A 16,331-nucleotide genomic window follows, 5' to 3' on the forward strand; every position below is an offset into this window, starting at 1 on the left:
TTCGTCCGCTTTTATTTCAATTTCGCAGTACGTACGAGACTCGTTAAGGGCGCTAAAGAAAAGCTGGAGAAAAAAGCGTGGAGAACGAGAAACAGAAAAATAGAAGTGTAAAACAACTATGTATATGTATGTAGGATGCTTACACTCCAACCTATAGACTACGAGACATTTAGTAGATTTGAGATGGGGACGAATTTATGTCATAAAAAATCAGAATTATGAAACGGAAGTTTCCTACTGTGGTGAAACGTGGATCATAGAACTCTCGAGAAGTTAACTTTTTGGTATTATTCAATATGTGTATTATTATGTGGTTTTATTTGAATATACGAGAAAAGAGGGATGATGAATATATAGTTTGGTTCTCTTTATTTCTTAGCTAACTACCTTGTAACATAATAATAACTACCAGTAGTTTCAGCAGACTTAGGAAACTTTTCTGCACACGTAGGTATTAGGGCAATTTCATGTTTGTAAAATCTTAAGAAATACTTTTCTTTCAATTATAAATGAAGTTCTTTTTATCGGCTTATCGACGTCAGATTTAAATTAACAAAATTATATCGCAAGACAAATCATTATAACTGCTCCGTAAAATTATATTTCTATAGCGGCACATGAGCTAGAGGACGCTTTAGCTTAAAGAAAAATTTCAATGAGTCCTAGCTTCTGGGAAACGATTCATCCGAGTATATTGACGCTAAAACTACCAGAATTTTTTATCGCAAATGATCAATCGACGATGTTTCAGGTATTTTATAAATTTCTAATTCCAGCTATCATATATATAAAACATTTCCTTCTACGTATTTTTCATTTTAATTTCGTTGACACAAGCTCGCGCTTTGTTCGGTAATAATTCTAGCGTTAATAACATAGTCAGCAGGAGATCCAATAATAAATAAAAGTGAGAAATATTCCAAATTTCTGGCTGGTTATATATACATATAAGATAGAGGAGGAGTAGAGAACAAATTCCTCGCCACCTTGGGATTACCAGTAGGTTAATTACACGAGAAAACGTAGCCTCTGTTTACTACAGTGGCTATTTGTTTTGCAGGTGTTATCAGCCAGGTGATAAGCACCCTTGCACCGACTGTGAAGCCGAGCACGCTGACACGAGCGTTCTTCTCGCTCTTTTTTCACCGTTTCCCCGCATCCTTGTATTCCACGGCTTGGCGTCGACTCGGAGGGTGGTCTGTGCTGTGCGGTCCTCGAGCCGGAACACGGAAGCCTTCGCGGCGTGCACCGTTGAAAACGCGCCGGGGGATGATAGAAGATGAGCGCGACCGGTGAAGGAGGGGCGAGAGAAGAGTGAAGGCAGCCACCGAGAAAGCTATCCGGAACAACGAAGATGAGATGGGATGCCGCGCTCTACCTACTTTCTCTGCTGCTCTTCTCCTTGGCCAATCTTTGCTGGGCTCTCGTCGAAACTCGAGGTACGTGCGAATTTTCGGACTCGATGCTTCCGTCTCACACCCCCTGACGGCTCCGAGATTAATTCATCCGATCGAGACTATACTTCATCTTACTAGACATTGCCCGATAAAAACCTTGGCGAACATCGTCGAAACCAATTTCCACGTGAATACTGTTTTTGTGCTCTTGATATATTGCACGGTTAGAGGATATCGTAGAAGATATTGAAATGAATTTTTGGGCACGGATTTCGGAACAAATATTTCGTTATGTTCTACTGTTTTTTATTTTTTTTTTTTTTTTTTTTAGGTATTTTTAGGAAGAATACCCTTCTTTTTTGCTCCTCCAATTTTTCCTAGTTTTTTCAAGGGAAATATGGAAACCTGCGGACCGCCTAGAGGGATGAGTTTTTCATCTTTCGGTTAATGGGGAAAAGGTTTCTTTGAAACACGGAGAGTAATTATGCGAATTCGAAGAATTAGTAAAGATAGTTTAATGATTATTAAATTTCTCCGTTAGAATTATTCCACTTTTATTCGTTGAATAAATTACGGAAGAAAGTAAATTCCGAAAAATAGACTTGTTGGCCGTTAAAATGATTTTATTTCAACAAGTATGAAGATTTATTTTAAAAGAGATAGGCAGACAGACAGAAAGAGGGAATTAATAATCTAGCTAAAATTAGAATAGCGTAACATTCAAATATAGAATAAATTAAATTAAACAAGAAGCAGACTCGATAAACAAATATAAATAACATTTTATTCGTACCAAAAATTAAAGTAACGTATTTCTTTTTCATTTCATCTCTATTTATTTATATTCGAGAAAAAATCAAAAGCATACAATCGAATAACACGATCAATGTATAAAATATTCTAACAAGAACAAATGGGAAAAAGCTTCGTCTGGACAACGGAATAAAGTAGCAGTGTTAAATCAATGCAAACATGTTTCCGATCTCTACTATCTCTACAATTTCATCGCAAAAAGGAACGCTGGTATTTGCCTCGGTTTCCAGCGTTGATTCAATAACGAACGAGGAGGTAAGAGGAGGAAGCTTTTTCCCCCGGGGATAAAAAATTCCCTAGCATTGTTTGAAATTCCGCGCGCGATACTCAGCGGGAGAGGTGTTACCGAAAATAAAGAGCGGCTGAATTAAGGATCATCCGGTTATCAGATACGTGCCGACGCATACGATTAATTATATAGAGCATTCGTGGGCCGTTCTGTCGGTTGCTTAGGAATTTTTCGCGAAGGGGTGAAACGCTATGAATATTCATACGGCATCGAGCTCGAAGTCGAACATAATCCAACGGTTCGACAACGTGACAATCATTTCTGATTTTCCCTTAATTCGACTCGCCACCACCGGTCACCGGTATTCAAATCGTGCGGGTGTAAAGCGGCGAACATTTAAATTCCACGTACTCACGACGATTCAAATTAAACAATTCGTCGGTCGCAATTATTCGAGCCGCACGCTCCACCGTAGCCCTGCTATTTTAATTAACCGGAGAAATAATAACGTCAATAATTGCGTGACTCGATTCTGCGTTCTTTTTTTTCTCGTTTTTTTTTTTTCTCTTTTTTCCCTATATTAAATTGTAGTTGCACGAATGAATAAACGAGCGAATGGACGCGAATAAAAGTTGTTAAATATTTCTATTGTTTGACTGGAAAAATGTTCGAAAAATAGGAAATTGATTCTTCGAATTGTTTGAATTGTAGAAGATAAATTTTGTTACTGCAGATTGTGCGTTGAGGAAGTTTGTAAAATTCGTAGTTCAGGCTGGCTTTTAATTAAAATAACGATTGCAAACTTTTTAATATATTTATTTATTGTTTTATATAACTTTTTAGGATTACTTGATGCATAACTTAGTAGTAATAAATATTCGTGGATATTTTTGTCATATTTTCCGATTTATTTAACAAAATCGTTGCGATTACTAGATTTAAATACTTCCCTTTTTGAATTTAACTTTGCCTATGTTGATCTTAAAAAATCTGAAATATAGGAGTTCTTATTTAATCGTCAGGCGTGTATAACCCGTTTTTTGCATTTTCACTCCACTACACCATTCTCCACTCTACCACGAATATTCCTACTCAACAAAAAGGGAAATTTCTATCTGCTTGAAACATAATACGATATTAACAAAACCGTCTACAACCAGTGCCGTAGCGAATAAAAACAAAGTTGTTCGTCCAATTTTACATCTTAATAAAAACAAAAATTCCACAAAACTAGCGACAACCAAACTCACTTATTTACTTTTATTTTTACTAGATAAATAATATGAAAAATTAGAAATTTGTACTTACTCTAGAACTATTAACAATTGAAGGATGAAGCTTGTACGAAAGAAATTCAAATGGAATTTGTATGGAAAAATACGCAGTGCAAAAAGAGAACAAATAAACATTTCTCTATATATTTTATGAAAAATCAATCTGAAATCCCCAGAAGTACGTTATTTCCAATCTATAAAATTATTATGAAGAATTGTGAACTGGTTACTTTTACCTGCTCTAGTAACAAACAGGGAAATCCCTTATCTATATACAAAGTTTACTAAAAATCACTTATATCATCAAAAATACAGCGTTGCAAATCTGTGAAATTACTACGAAAAATTATAACTTGTTCACCTTACAATTAGTTATTCGAATAACAAAGGAAGAAATAACTCCATACCCATATACATACAATATACCTACGTACTTCACCAAAAACCGCTCAAATCCCCATAAATGCTCCATTGTAAATCAGATATAAAACTGTTATGAAAAATTATGAATCGGTCAGGTTGACTACTTCGGTAGTTTGAACGTTAAACCAGCTTAATCGATCCTCGATGCGTAAAATTTGACTGAGGTGGAGAATGGAAAAGGAAGTATACGTGGCTCCGCTCCGCGCCGGAGGAACAACGCGTCCCACGTAACGTTATTCGAGCGACGTAATGGCTGTTTACCATACAAGGCAGGCCGGGGGAACTTAACGATTCGACACCGGCAAAAAACTCGGCAATTATACGCAGCCGCCGACTAATTTGCAATTGACTCGCGTGCGAATCCACCAGTAATTATTAGTATCGGCCTCGCCATTATTGCTGGGCTAGAGGTCCTCACGTTCGAAAGGGCTCGCGCGATATTGTATATTGCCGTGGTCGTTGAATTATGGAAATTGGTCAGCTCGCTTGGCCGACAGCTCGCTAATTAATTATTAATGCAAGCGCTACTTATTAGTCGTTACGCGGCTCCGCGTCGATGGACCGCGAATGGCTCCGATTTTTACCCGTTCAAAGGCGCCCTTATAATTGGTTCGTGACTTATGGTAGTCGAGCAGAGGATGTCTTCTGAAGAACTGACATGGTGTGCAGTCACGACTCGTTCGTTGTTCTAACTGATCGTAACAGAATGTCTTTATTTTTAATTAATTATAAGATTTTTCCCCATCGATTTACATTAACGAATTCTATTTTTGTAACATCTTGACGATGAAATAGGTCCCCTTAATTGTTTTCTTTCATGAAATATTTATAACATTATGACAAACTGTTGCTGAGTCGTTAATGGGTTAAATAAATTGCGAAGATAATCGAGTATTTATTTATTATTAGAATTTAATATTTCTCGAAATTTCTTTCTTTATTTTATTTTATTTGATACAGGGAAAAACTGTAACCTTATAAAAAGATGTTCATTAGATTGAAAATAATTAGGAAATTTGCTGACAAATATTAAGGGACAGAAATATTATTTTTTTGTTAGCTGTTTATCATATTATTCATTTGTTATTACATTATTTTATTGTACTGATCACATCATGAAATATGCATTTGATTTTTTATAATTCACGTGTTTTCTTCTTAGAATTAATTTCAGTTGTATATTAATCTTTATTTTTTCTTCGTGCATAAATGAGGCAATATTATTATTTAAAATGCGAAAGACAAATAAAAATTAACTTACAGTTCTCAAATATCGCGTTGAATATACATAGATGAAATGTTCATTAGCATAATACTTAACGATCAGAATCAACAATTAATAACACAAATAATAACGATTCAAACATAGGTGAAAATTCCAAAAATATATAATAATATCGCTTTGTCTTCCACAAACTTGTAAATCATCAATTAAAAATAATATTTCCAATTATTTATATGTAATATATAGTTTTGTATTAATTTATACATTGAGGCCGTTATTATATTTTCTAAAACATATCTATATAAAATGCCTGAAGTATTATAGAAATAGGTTCGTAAAATTGTTCGAGAATTAGAGTGAAATAATCAGGAAGGAAATTACTTTGCATATTCCCTTCACTATTAATTAGTTCAGTGAAGCATACAGATTTATCTCAAATAATTATAGTTCGACTGCCAAATTTAAGAAGTTATTAATTTTTGTTCGGTCCCTCATTCATTCTCAGTGATTTAAGGGGGCGAACGAGAAGGGTTTCGAGATAAATGAAGACGATGGGAAACAGGTCACGCAATTTGACCGAATTCCGTATAAAATTTTGAATTATGAAGATTGCAGGCTTCGTTCCCTAAAGCGTGCAAATTAATTACTAATAACGCCTCACTTACTACTAATTACACGGCTTAGTAATGTCGTTTGTGCTGCCGACAACAATATTCGATGCTGTTCTTCGACTTTCCGCCGAGTAGATTTTCATTAATGATCCGTCAAAGGTGTAATCATTTCTCATTCATCCTTTTTTTAACTCTCCAACAGCCGCCATTAATTATCGCTCTACAATGTCGTTACGTTATTAAACAGGAGCGCGTTGTGGGAACGTTAGCTCGAAAACTGGATCTTAGAGAGATGGGAAATGATGGCAACTTACTTTTGTTCCAGTTATATTTAAATAATATTAGACCGTAGTATATACGAATTGTTTAATTAAAAATCAAGTTGCGCATGACTTACAAATTTTATTCGAAGCAGTTCTAACCAAAGCAATTTAAATTTCATTTTTATCATGTTGAGTTAAAGATGAAAATAGTTAGTTAAATAGTCGGTGATAAATGTAAGGGATCTAAATGTTATATAAAAGTTATATAAAGTTATATGAAGTTAACTACATAGAAAATTGATTAAATTAATCGGTGCTAAAAGATTGGAATTATTATTATTCTTATTTTAAGATACATTTAATTAAATATAAAAAAATTGATATCTAGGAAATATAAGTAGAGGAAATTATGTAGCTCGATCTTCATAAAGGTTATTGACTAGAATTTTTAAAACACTGAGTTTTGAATGCAACTTTCTCAGTATCAAATAAATGATAAATGAGGATGAATAAATTACTCTCTGATTCTACATGCCCTTTTTGCTAATAGAATTTAGTCATCTAAATTTTATGTCAATTTATTTTCATCAATTCTTTACATTTATTTATTATTCAACGTGATCTAAATTTCATATCAATTTCTTGTCAACCCTGTCTAAAGAAAACCTAGCAAAGTACCCCAAAGTGTATAGCAAGCTTTGCACGGGTATTAAGTAAAGTTTGGCGAGGAGAAAAATGTTCATACACGTATAATGACACGTAAATGAAACTTTTGTTTAAAACAAAACGCTTGCACACGGAGAGAACCGCATAGATCTCGGGAACTGCCAGTTATAAATGTACATTAAAACATCAAAGAATGCACAAGGTAACCAGACACTCGAGTAACGTCCAAGTTAAACAAAACAGAAAACCTCGAAAGGTAGATACCGTGAGTTAGACTAACATGTTAGTACGAAGTATGCGGTTCGAGATGCTTCTGTTATATTTGTCTCTTTTGTTTAGGCAGAAATAGATGCACTTTAACGTGCATACTTCGTGCTTCTATTTCTATTTAAAATTACAACCCCGTAAAAGATAAGACACGCGTGTACTTAACTACTAGGTGATTACTAAAATAGAATAGAAAATGCTTAAACGTTCGGAATGACAAAACTATATTTTACGTCCCTTCGATACATAGAATTAAAAATATCTTCAAAACTGCAACCCCCAAAACAGAAGTAAACTGTCGTACTTAAATACCACATGATTGTACCAGACAATTACTACGATAAAATGGGATATAAAATGGTCATTTAAAATCATCGGCTCCTATCTTTTACTTCATATAATATATACATAAAATTGGAAATTTCTTGATTTTTATAGACATGTCGTTGAGCGGTTTCTGAGCCGCTTCCTCGAAATTTTGGATTTTAGCGTTCACCAGCTAGGGTATAAATAACTAACCTTTACTCAATTCTCGGCATAAGCCTTTGAAGCTTAGTGGGTTATACTCCGACCCACTTAATGTAATAACGATAATGCATAGCGGATCAATTTTGATCCCACCTTCCCCAAAGCACTGTGTCTTTAAAGCACATGGATCCAATACCTGCTATTATCTACCGGTGATGGATGGTGCGCACAATTCATGCACGTACGTCGCGTGCTACAGGTGGACAATTTAATCGTGATTCATACTTATAATTATGCATGAATTGAAATCTCTATTCAATTTTGACGTATTCTACAACACCATTAACAGGATTTGAAATTTTATCTCCAATTTCTAGTCTATTTCGATCTATTGTATTAATATTATTTATCTTAAATAATCGTAAAATTGGAACGTTTTTTTTTTTTTTATTAATTAATGTTACGCGAATATTCCTTGTGTATATGTGTAAATTGCATGACGTATAGGATTACTTTTTCATTAAATATTCTGAAATTTCATAGCCCTTAAATGAGATATTTTATATACTATTTTTAAATAGTATGAGAATTAACGTAAAATATTTTTCCTATTACGTATCGACTTCAGCTGTTACGTTTTAGATAAAAGTAATTTTTGTTGTACCGCCGATAAAATTACAAATATAGAATAGAATACGTAATATCGGAGTGCAAAATATCATGAAAATCAGAGATTGTAATAATCTCTGTACTTCAAGTCGAAATTTCTCACTGTACTTTCTAAATTCCGCCGTTTTCCTCTATCAAATTCATTTTCGGGAACAAGGGAAACAAACACAATAAGGAACGAATAAGAATACTTAAGTAGCGAAAATTCTTCGTAAATAGTTAGATTATGGTAATTGGCTGTTCCCTTCTCTGCTACGATCGTATTAATCATTACCCTCAATGTAACATAATGGTAACAGTATCATCCGACTATATTTTTGAATAATAGCAGTATTATCGTAAAAAATGCGGCGTTTTATTAGGTGTTTTTTAATTATCAATTAATGTTCGATTGTCTAGAATCCCTGCTAATAAGATATGTAACGCATTTCTGGAAAAATCTAATATGTTTACAGAAATATTAATAGTTTATATTTCTCCTAGGTCTCTTTGAATAAATTTTATTTTTCGCTATGCTATTTTTGTCTACAACGTATCAATTATATTGATCACGCCATACATCAGTTACTCATAACAAAATCTCTCTCAAATGACATTTTCTCTTAATATATTTCTTACGGGATATTGCAAAATTTCTGCCAACGCATAATTTTCCATTTTCTTCTTTTCTAACGAACCACTTCCGATATTCCAAGGAAAACATTTATTTTCGAGGAACGCAGCGTTGTATGCAATAGTATTTGCCGAGACCTAACAGTTTGCGCGGAAATTCATTAACTATATCAATAAACAGTTGTTGCTTAAGCACTTGCAAACTGCACCCTAATTTTCGATTATACGGTTAGCAAGCGTAAGGCTTTCATCGAAAGCAACGTGTTCTACCAGGAAACTGCTTGGTAATTGGCTATTAACGCGAGCATTTACCTTTGACTCGTATGCCCTTATTACGTATTCCTTTATGTCGTTAGTCAGTGTTTTAAACCTTCGTGTTTTTCTCGATTGACACAGGTTTTTCGCTTGTTCCGGTACGCTAATTGCACGCCCAACTTCCCGAACCAATTTCCTCCAAACGATGATTAAAACGAGATTCTTACAAATGGAAAAAAATATCTCGCTGCCGAGGGAAAGTTAAACAGATTAAAAATCTATGATATTTATAATTACGCCATACCATCTGCGCTACATTAACTTTTTATTTGAACTTTGATAAACTCGGGTAGCTCATCGTGTTATTATTAATTAAAAGTTCCGAGCACGTTCCTTGCAATTATTTTTCTCCGGTTTTGCTTTTGTAAATTATCGGATATATATCATAAATATTTATCTTTTTATGTGCTATCTTAGTACACAGGTTATAATTTGTAATTTTGCTTTCTTTATCCTCTGAATTTTTATTGACGAATTTCTCATTTTAATATACTTCTAAATTTCATACAATAGTTTCAACATTTACGTTTATTTCATTCCACGTAAAAATAGAAGAAGAAAACAGTGTCTAACCAAAAATGTCAACCCTCTTCACACGTGTTCTATGTGTTTCCTCTTCCACGATACTTGCAAAGTTTATACCAGTTAAATTCGTTACGATTTGCCTTACAATCTTTCTCAAATTATATTTCATGTTCAAAATATTCGTGTCAAGCAACGATAGATTTTAATTCATTTGAAGAATAACTTTGAATGCGCCAAACATTTCATTTGGTTTGGTGATTTATGCTTTACTGAATGTTGGAAAGGATGCGGTTATATGCAGATATATGTAAATGTCAGCAAAATAGAATTTTCATCTTTAACTTTGTCGCGTTATGTCGTTTATCTTGTATTGTTCTGATATTAAAAAATATTTGAAATTTCAGCAAAATAGAAAAAAATTGTTCGTGTGCATGACTTCTCGTTTGTATCAATCATTTTCTTAAAACGTTACAGATCTTTTTTTTTGCTAAAATTAATGCGATCAAAATGTAGAAATTCAAAAATCACAGGACAGTTAAAGGAGATATAATAAAGTAGATATAGAACGATTCATTTACAAAGATAAAAATATTTATCAAAAAGGAAGAGATTTAAAGAATTAGTGCAACAAAATCCAACATTTCACACATTGCCATCTGAACAATGTATTAAGTTCGGAATTAAGGTACAACTGCACAATCTCTTGCATTTAACGCTTAGCAACATATTCCGAAGAGGACAGTATCGATTCAGGACACTTGCATAGCGTCTCACGGGGGTTGCATTTAATTTTACACGATTGTATCCTTAGAGTTTCTGAAAATTAGTTGAACTCCGACTCCCTATAGCGTCGCAATACCATTAGATTTTGTTATTATATTCTACGTATGATTTATGCAAGCTAATTTCTCGCCAGTTTATCGCGTGGCCCGATCGTATTCAAAGGCCAGGCGACGCATATGGAAATATACGGCTGTTTCATGTCGTCCGGATTCAATTCGTGATATGTTGCCATATGCTTTGCTCGGTCTACGGTGAAAATTATGCAAGGAGCTTCCAGTCATTCCGTTAACGACGTTTTACTTTAATCTAATTTGTAAGAGATTCCACGTTTCTGCATGTCTGCTCGTACAGACCCACAGATTAACAGATTAATTCAATCTGTTTGTTGCGAGTTCCTTCGTGTACAGGCTACTTAATTTCTTCCTCGAACTCGATTGCGAGTTCGCTTTTTCCTCCCGCGGTCGTTCAGTTGACGTCATAAAGTACGAGCTGAAATTTCATCAACAATTTCTGGCTTCCTTTTGATATCTAATCTTGACGCGCGTAAAATAAGGAATTTTTATGAAAATACTGGAAGCTTGTTTATTAAAATTCTCAGAGGGGATTTTTTCTTTTAATTTAAAAGATTAATCACGATATTTGAATTTGATATGCGTAAAATAAGGAATTTTTATGAAAATATCAAAATCTTATTCATAGATACTTTCAGAGAATTATCTGATTCATTAAAAGAATTAAATACGTACCAGACATTTTTTTGATGTCAAATAATTTCTTTTTATCAAATACAATTCCGTTAGTATTAAAGAAACAAATTTATTCAAGTGAAATCGTATATAAACTTTCGTATAATGCTATCTTAACTAAGATCTTCGTTCAAAATATGTACAGAATACATATTTTCATCCAGTACCTTCTACCAGTATTTTCTATCAGTTATCTTCAAATAAACAACCGAGTAATTTGAATTTATTGAATAATTACCTTCTTAAATACAGCTTCCATCAAGAGTGTATTTCCGTTTATCTACCACTGTTATAAATATTCGAATCGCAGACAATTCGAAGAAAATTAATGAAATACACTGTCATATCGATGAAATAAAATTTTCATCTGTTTTATTTCCATCTCAAAATTATGCAACATTCTTTTCAGCAAAACAATTTACGAGTAAATAAATCGTTAATCCTTTTACACTCGATGTACACCCCCACTACGCGTATACCCAATATTGTATTACATTTTATATTACGTCATTAATTATTAATTAACTATACATAAATATATTGCTGTTTTCAGCAAAACCGATCTCAAATTTTAGCGTGTTATGTCTTCTTTACAAAATCACCCCTAAAATGTCTATTATTCGTAATTAATACAAAACGATTCCAGGCTCATATCAAACTCTTTCACTTCAGATATTAACCGGAAGCTAGACTCACGATATAGCGTTAGTAATATTATAAAAAGTGATTCATATCTTGACTTATTATCAAATGAAAATTCTATAAAAACCCTGGTCACGAGGCCCATAACTTCATGACTTAATTAGATACAACTCTTGCATGATATAAATTACAGATGCACTTATAAAAATTATGTAATATAATGATCATTTTATTTTAGAAGATTAATATATATAAGATAAAAATTAAGGATGCTATAACGAAACAGGATAAAAAATTTCGATGATTAAATTGAAAGGGTTAAAAACTGTTCACTCGTCCTCATGTTCAGTTCTAACTGAACCAGCCTCGTTTCACGATAACACAGACCCAAGCACTTTCGTACAATCGAACTAGTATTATTAGCGAAGTTTTACAAGTCGCAAGTTACAAATATTAAATTACTGATATTAATAAATGCGCTTGCATTAGCAAATTTACCGATCAACCAAACGATATCTTAAAAGTAGATAAATTTTGTAAATTACGAGTCATTTCATTATCTGTCCCATTTGACGTAGGAATCGTAAAATCGTAAAATAGAAAATTTAATTAATTAACGTTAAATAATTTACGGATTGCAACTTGTCGATTCGCTGATGTTACATTGTTACTCGGTAAATTATGGCGCAAAGGGGCCCTGTAGACACGCGCCAGCTGATCTTAAGGCGTATTGCTAGACGGAAAATGAATCTTTAATAGGGAGTCCACGTTATTCTCCGCATAATCGGCGAATTTCAGTCCAGCGGAGTATTGTCGCGGTCTTTCACGGAGGTCCTAACAATCTCGGCTAATTAAGTTGTCCTTCAATCTACGCGGATATTATTATAAAAGGGATTAACGTCGTTTTAACAGGGCGGAATCTCAGCTCGACTACTTCGACGATTTCGTTTGCCGCCTCGCCGAGGGACAAGGGTGTGCAATCTTCCCCGCGGAACATGCACCTATGGGAATATCTCGTTAAGAACGAATTTACATTTACTCTTTTGTCCTCGATTTTTCTCCTTTTTCTCGCAGCACACGCAACACGCGACTAAATTATCCCGCAAACGACCGCGATTGTTGCCAAGTAGTACGACCAGACCGCGTTAAAATCGAGCCTCGAGGTGGATATATGCAAGTCCTGTTAAGAAAAAAAAACGCTTCAATGTTTTTTCATTAGGTCCCCTTTGTTGATGGGAGATTCAAGGATTTTTTTAACGGTGTCGTTGCTTACGCATCGCGTTTGTTAGGGTGGATTTTTGTATGCTTTTAGACGCGGAAATGCGTCGTATTCATGGAAATAAGAGAATATTTGTAAGTAAAAGATGGGGTGAATGTGGAAGAGCGGAATTATAAAAAATCAGAGTATTTTTAGATCGCAGGTACGTGGAGAAATGAAAATTATTTTAACTGAAATGCCAGAGATAAAGTATTCCTCTGGAAGATTTCATCTTGCAAAAAATTTTTATCCTAAATTATAAAAATATCGCTATGTACGTATTGTATTATCGTGGGCGATATTTCTTTTATCGAACTACCATGCAAATTGTTTCGAAAGACGTAAAACTTGTTTTCGTTTAGAAAACTAATCGGCGTGTGACAAATATTTTATTATCTTAATACGGATTCAAACCTGTATATGAAATGCGTTACTATACAAATTTTTGTGAAATTTTGGTGATATCATAAAAGATCGTTTTTTTTTTTACAGATTAGTGGAACGTTTCCTACTAGAAATAAAAGTTCGATGGTATCTGTAAAAAGTAGCGTTTGTTGTCAAATTTTAAATTGTAGATTTCATCCTGTTACTGCACACTAGTACATACAGTGCGCTCTAACCATATGCAAAACCCGAGCAGAATCGATGAGTCGAACATTGTACGTTCCCCTCGTAAATCACTTGCAGTAGCCAAACAGGAAATGGCATTTTACTTGACAGGGATTGACTTTTGGACTTACGTGTACGTAGCATTTTTCACGCGCGTCGCTGAATTCTACAATACTCAAAAATTCTAGAACAATATTTTTTAGCGGGTCCATTCAATTTGCCTTCCATACTACGTTTAATTCCATTTCGTTCCATTCCCAATTTACTGAATGCTTCTCAGTTCAGGTCATTTAAATAACGCGGAGCTGGTTCGATCGGAATAGTCGATTTCACGGCGTACCTACGTATTTTTCAATATCATAATTTAATGAATACCATACACGACGCAATTCACCTTCCAACGCGTCCAAATAACCATGCAGCTTTGAACACGATCTGAATTGAACAAATTACAAAGCCAGTGCGATTAACAAAGTGTAGAAATTTTGTTTAATAACGGTCTCCCCTTGCCTCCGGTCATTTTCATACGTAAAATTGTTGATTAAGGAAAGAAAGGAAAGTGAACATCGAGTGGAGAGAGAACGCAAAACGGAAAGACTAAAAACAGGCGCGTAAAAACTGGCGAACGCTGGGTGTGTATTAACCGGCGACGATGAGAATGATAAAAATATAAAGCCGCGTGCCGGCAGGCTGCTCGACTACTAAAACCCCACGGGGGCCGCGGTAATTTTGCCGTTAAAAAATCGAGACAATTACCTGGCGAAAAAAATTAAACTGGATCAAGTGCATCACGGTTTGAAAGCGCCATTAAGTTAGTATGGCCGCATTTTACCCGTAGAAATTCAATCGGTGCACTGATGGACAAAGCGGGGGAGAGAAAAATAGGGTGGAGGAAGCCATGACGAGGACGGAGAAACGAGAGGAAAAAGGAAGCTTGAAACGAGAAGAGAGACGAGAAATCACGGTGGAGGACGACGAAGTCACGCTGTACCGAGTACAGGATGGAACGACGAGAAAGGAGGGGGTTTAGAGAAGGAAAAGAAATATAAGAAGAAAGCTAGGCGGATGGAGGGGATGAAAAGGAAGGAAACGGCGAAAACGGTTGAAAAGGCCGCGTCCGTATCATAGATTCCTCACGATAAGACGAGGACGGCTAGCGACAGGATGCAAAGGAGACTGATCAAGAGAGATAAAGATCAACGATTTGACGGAGACAGAGTGGAGAAAGAGTGGGGGAGAAGGGAAGGGAGAAATAACATGGGGTTGGGGGAGAACATAAGAGTCGCAAAGAGGAAATAGCATCAACGAGCGGCGCTTCATTTCAATGGAATTGGCTGCATCAATGCCAATTAATTAGCTGGTAAACTCCTGTCGGTCGTCGGCCTCTGAGTAATTTCATTAGTCCCCGGAGCAGAGAGCCGTTGAATAAATAAGGTCCTGTTTTCACCGTGAATACCGTCGTCCGGCGTTTCGGGAACGATTCCTCACGTGGGTCAGCCCCTAATCGGTCGATCTACCTCGAAGATGCCTGCACGCCGCTGAGCGATTCGAATCGCTCGTGCCGGCCAGCGCCGCGATCCTTAATCACTCTTTTTCCAACCAACCGGAAGGACACACGGAACTGTTTGTGTTTCCTGACAAACAGTATCTCGTCGTCGCTCACGGTACCAACGCAAGAAACTAACTCGTTTACGTCGAATAATCTTTTTCTCTTTTTTTTTTTACTTCTACATTTTTTTCTTTCTTCCCCCCCCCCCACTTTTCCTTTCTCTCATACCTCTTTTCCACGTTTCGTCGGCAGAAATTGATGAGATTTCGTGAACGAAATTTCGTGAGAAGAACGCGGTAGGTGATTTATCGAGACGCGACGAAATAAATGATTTGAGCTGATGAGTCTGACGAGAAAATGGTCGAAATAAGAATCGTAAATTTCGAAGTTTCGATGTATCTGTTTCGATAGTGTTTTTCTCTTCTTCTCACTTACATTAATGAAAATTTCTGTGAACATTTCATTTCTGCTTCTATCTTTTCGGAACATCAATCATACAATGCAATGCAATGCATACCTTTCGCTCCTTGCGTCTAGAAAGATGGTTTTTAATATCAAGTTCCGCGTATTTCACCATCGTGAAATATAATATAAACACCGTTTCCTGTTATTATATCGCGTTTAATTCATTTTTGAATTTCAGTTTCCCAGCAAAGTGCTTGTTTATCCTGCATTTAATCCACGCTTTCTGTTCCATGCGCATTGCAAATAACGCTTCTGAATTTTCTATAGCCGCCAGTTATAGCTTCAGTTATTTTATGAAATTTTCAATTATTATTGTATAGAGATGGCAGTATAAAATGAATTTTGATTATATAAAATGAAAATCTGTGCGATCGTGTGAAATTAAATTATTTTATGAAAATGATTTCCTCGTAAATTAATCGATTTGATATTATCGAGAAGATTTTTAATGAAAAATTGCTTGCAACCGAATTGAAGAATTTAACGACGAATTTTACTTTGCTCGACGAACGAAGTCATACG

At 35.1% G+C, this 16,331-nt stretch overlaps 1 protein-coding gene across 1 annotated transcript in view; it reads left to right on the forward strand.

Moving 5' to 3' along the window:
- Positions 1-16,331, forward strand: part of LOC126920864 (uncharacterized) — a 71,778-nt gene that overhangs the window by 39,711 nt on the left and 15,736 nt on the right. Inside the window, exon 2 of the mRNA XM_050731734.1 lies at positions 1,061-1,439. Within this exon, the coding sequence (XP_050587691.1) occupies positions 1,355-1,439 (85 nt within the window). The 5' untranslated portion in view covers positions 1,061-1,354. The remainder of the gene's footprint in view (positions 1-1,060; positions 1,440-16,331) is intronic.

Source organism: Bombus affinis, chromosome 1 (genome assembly GCF_024516045.1).
Source record: "Bombus affinis isolate iyBomAffi1 chromosome 1, iyBomAffi1.2, whole genome shotgun sequence".
NCBI lineage: Eukaryota > Metazoa > Arthropoda > Insecta > Hymenoptera > Apidae > Bombus > Bombus affinis.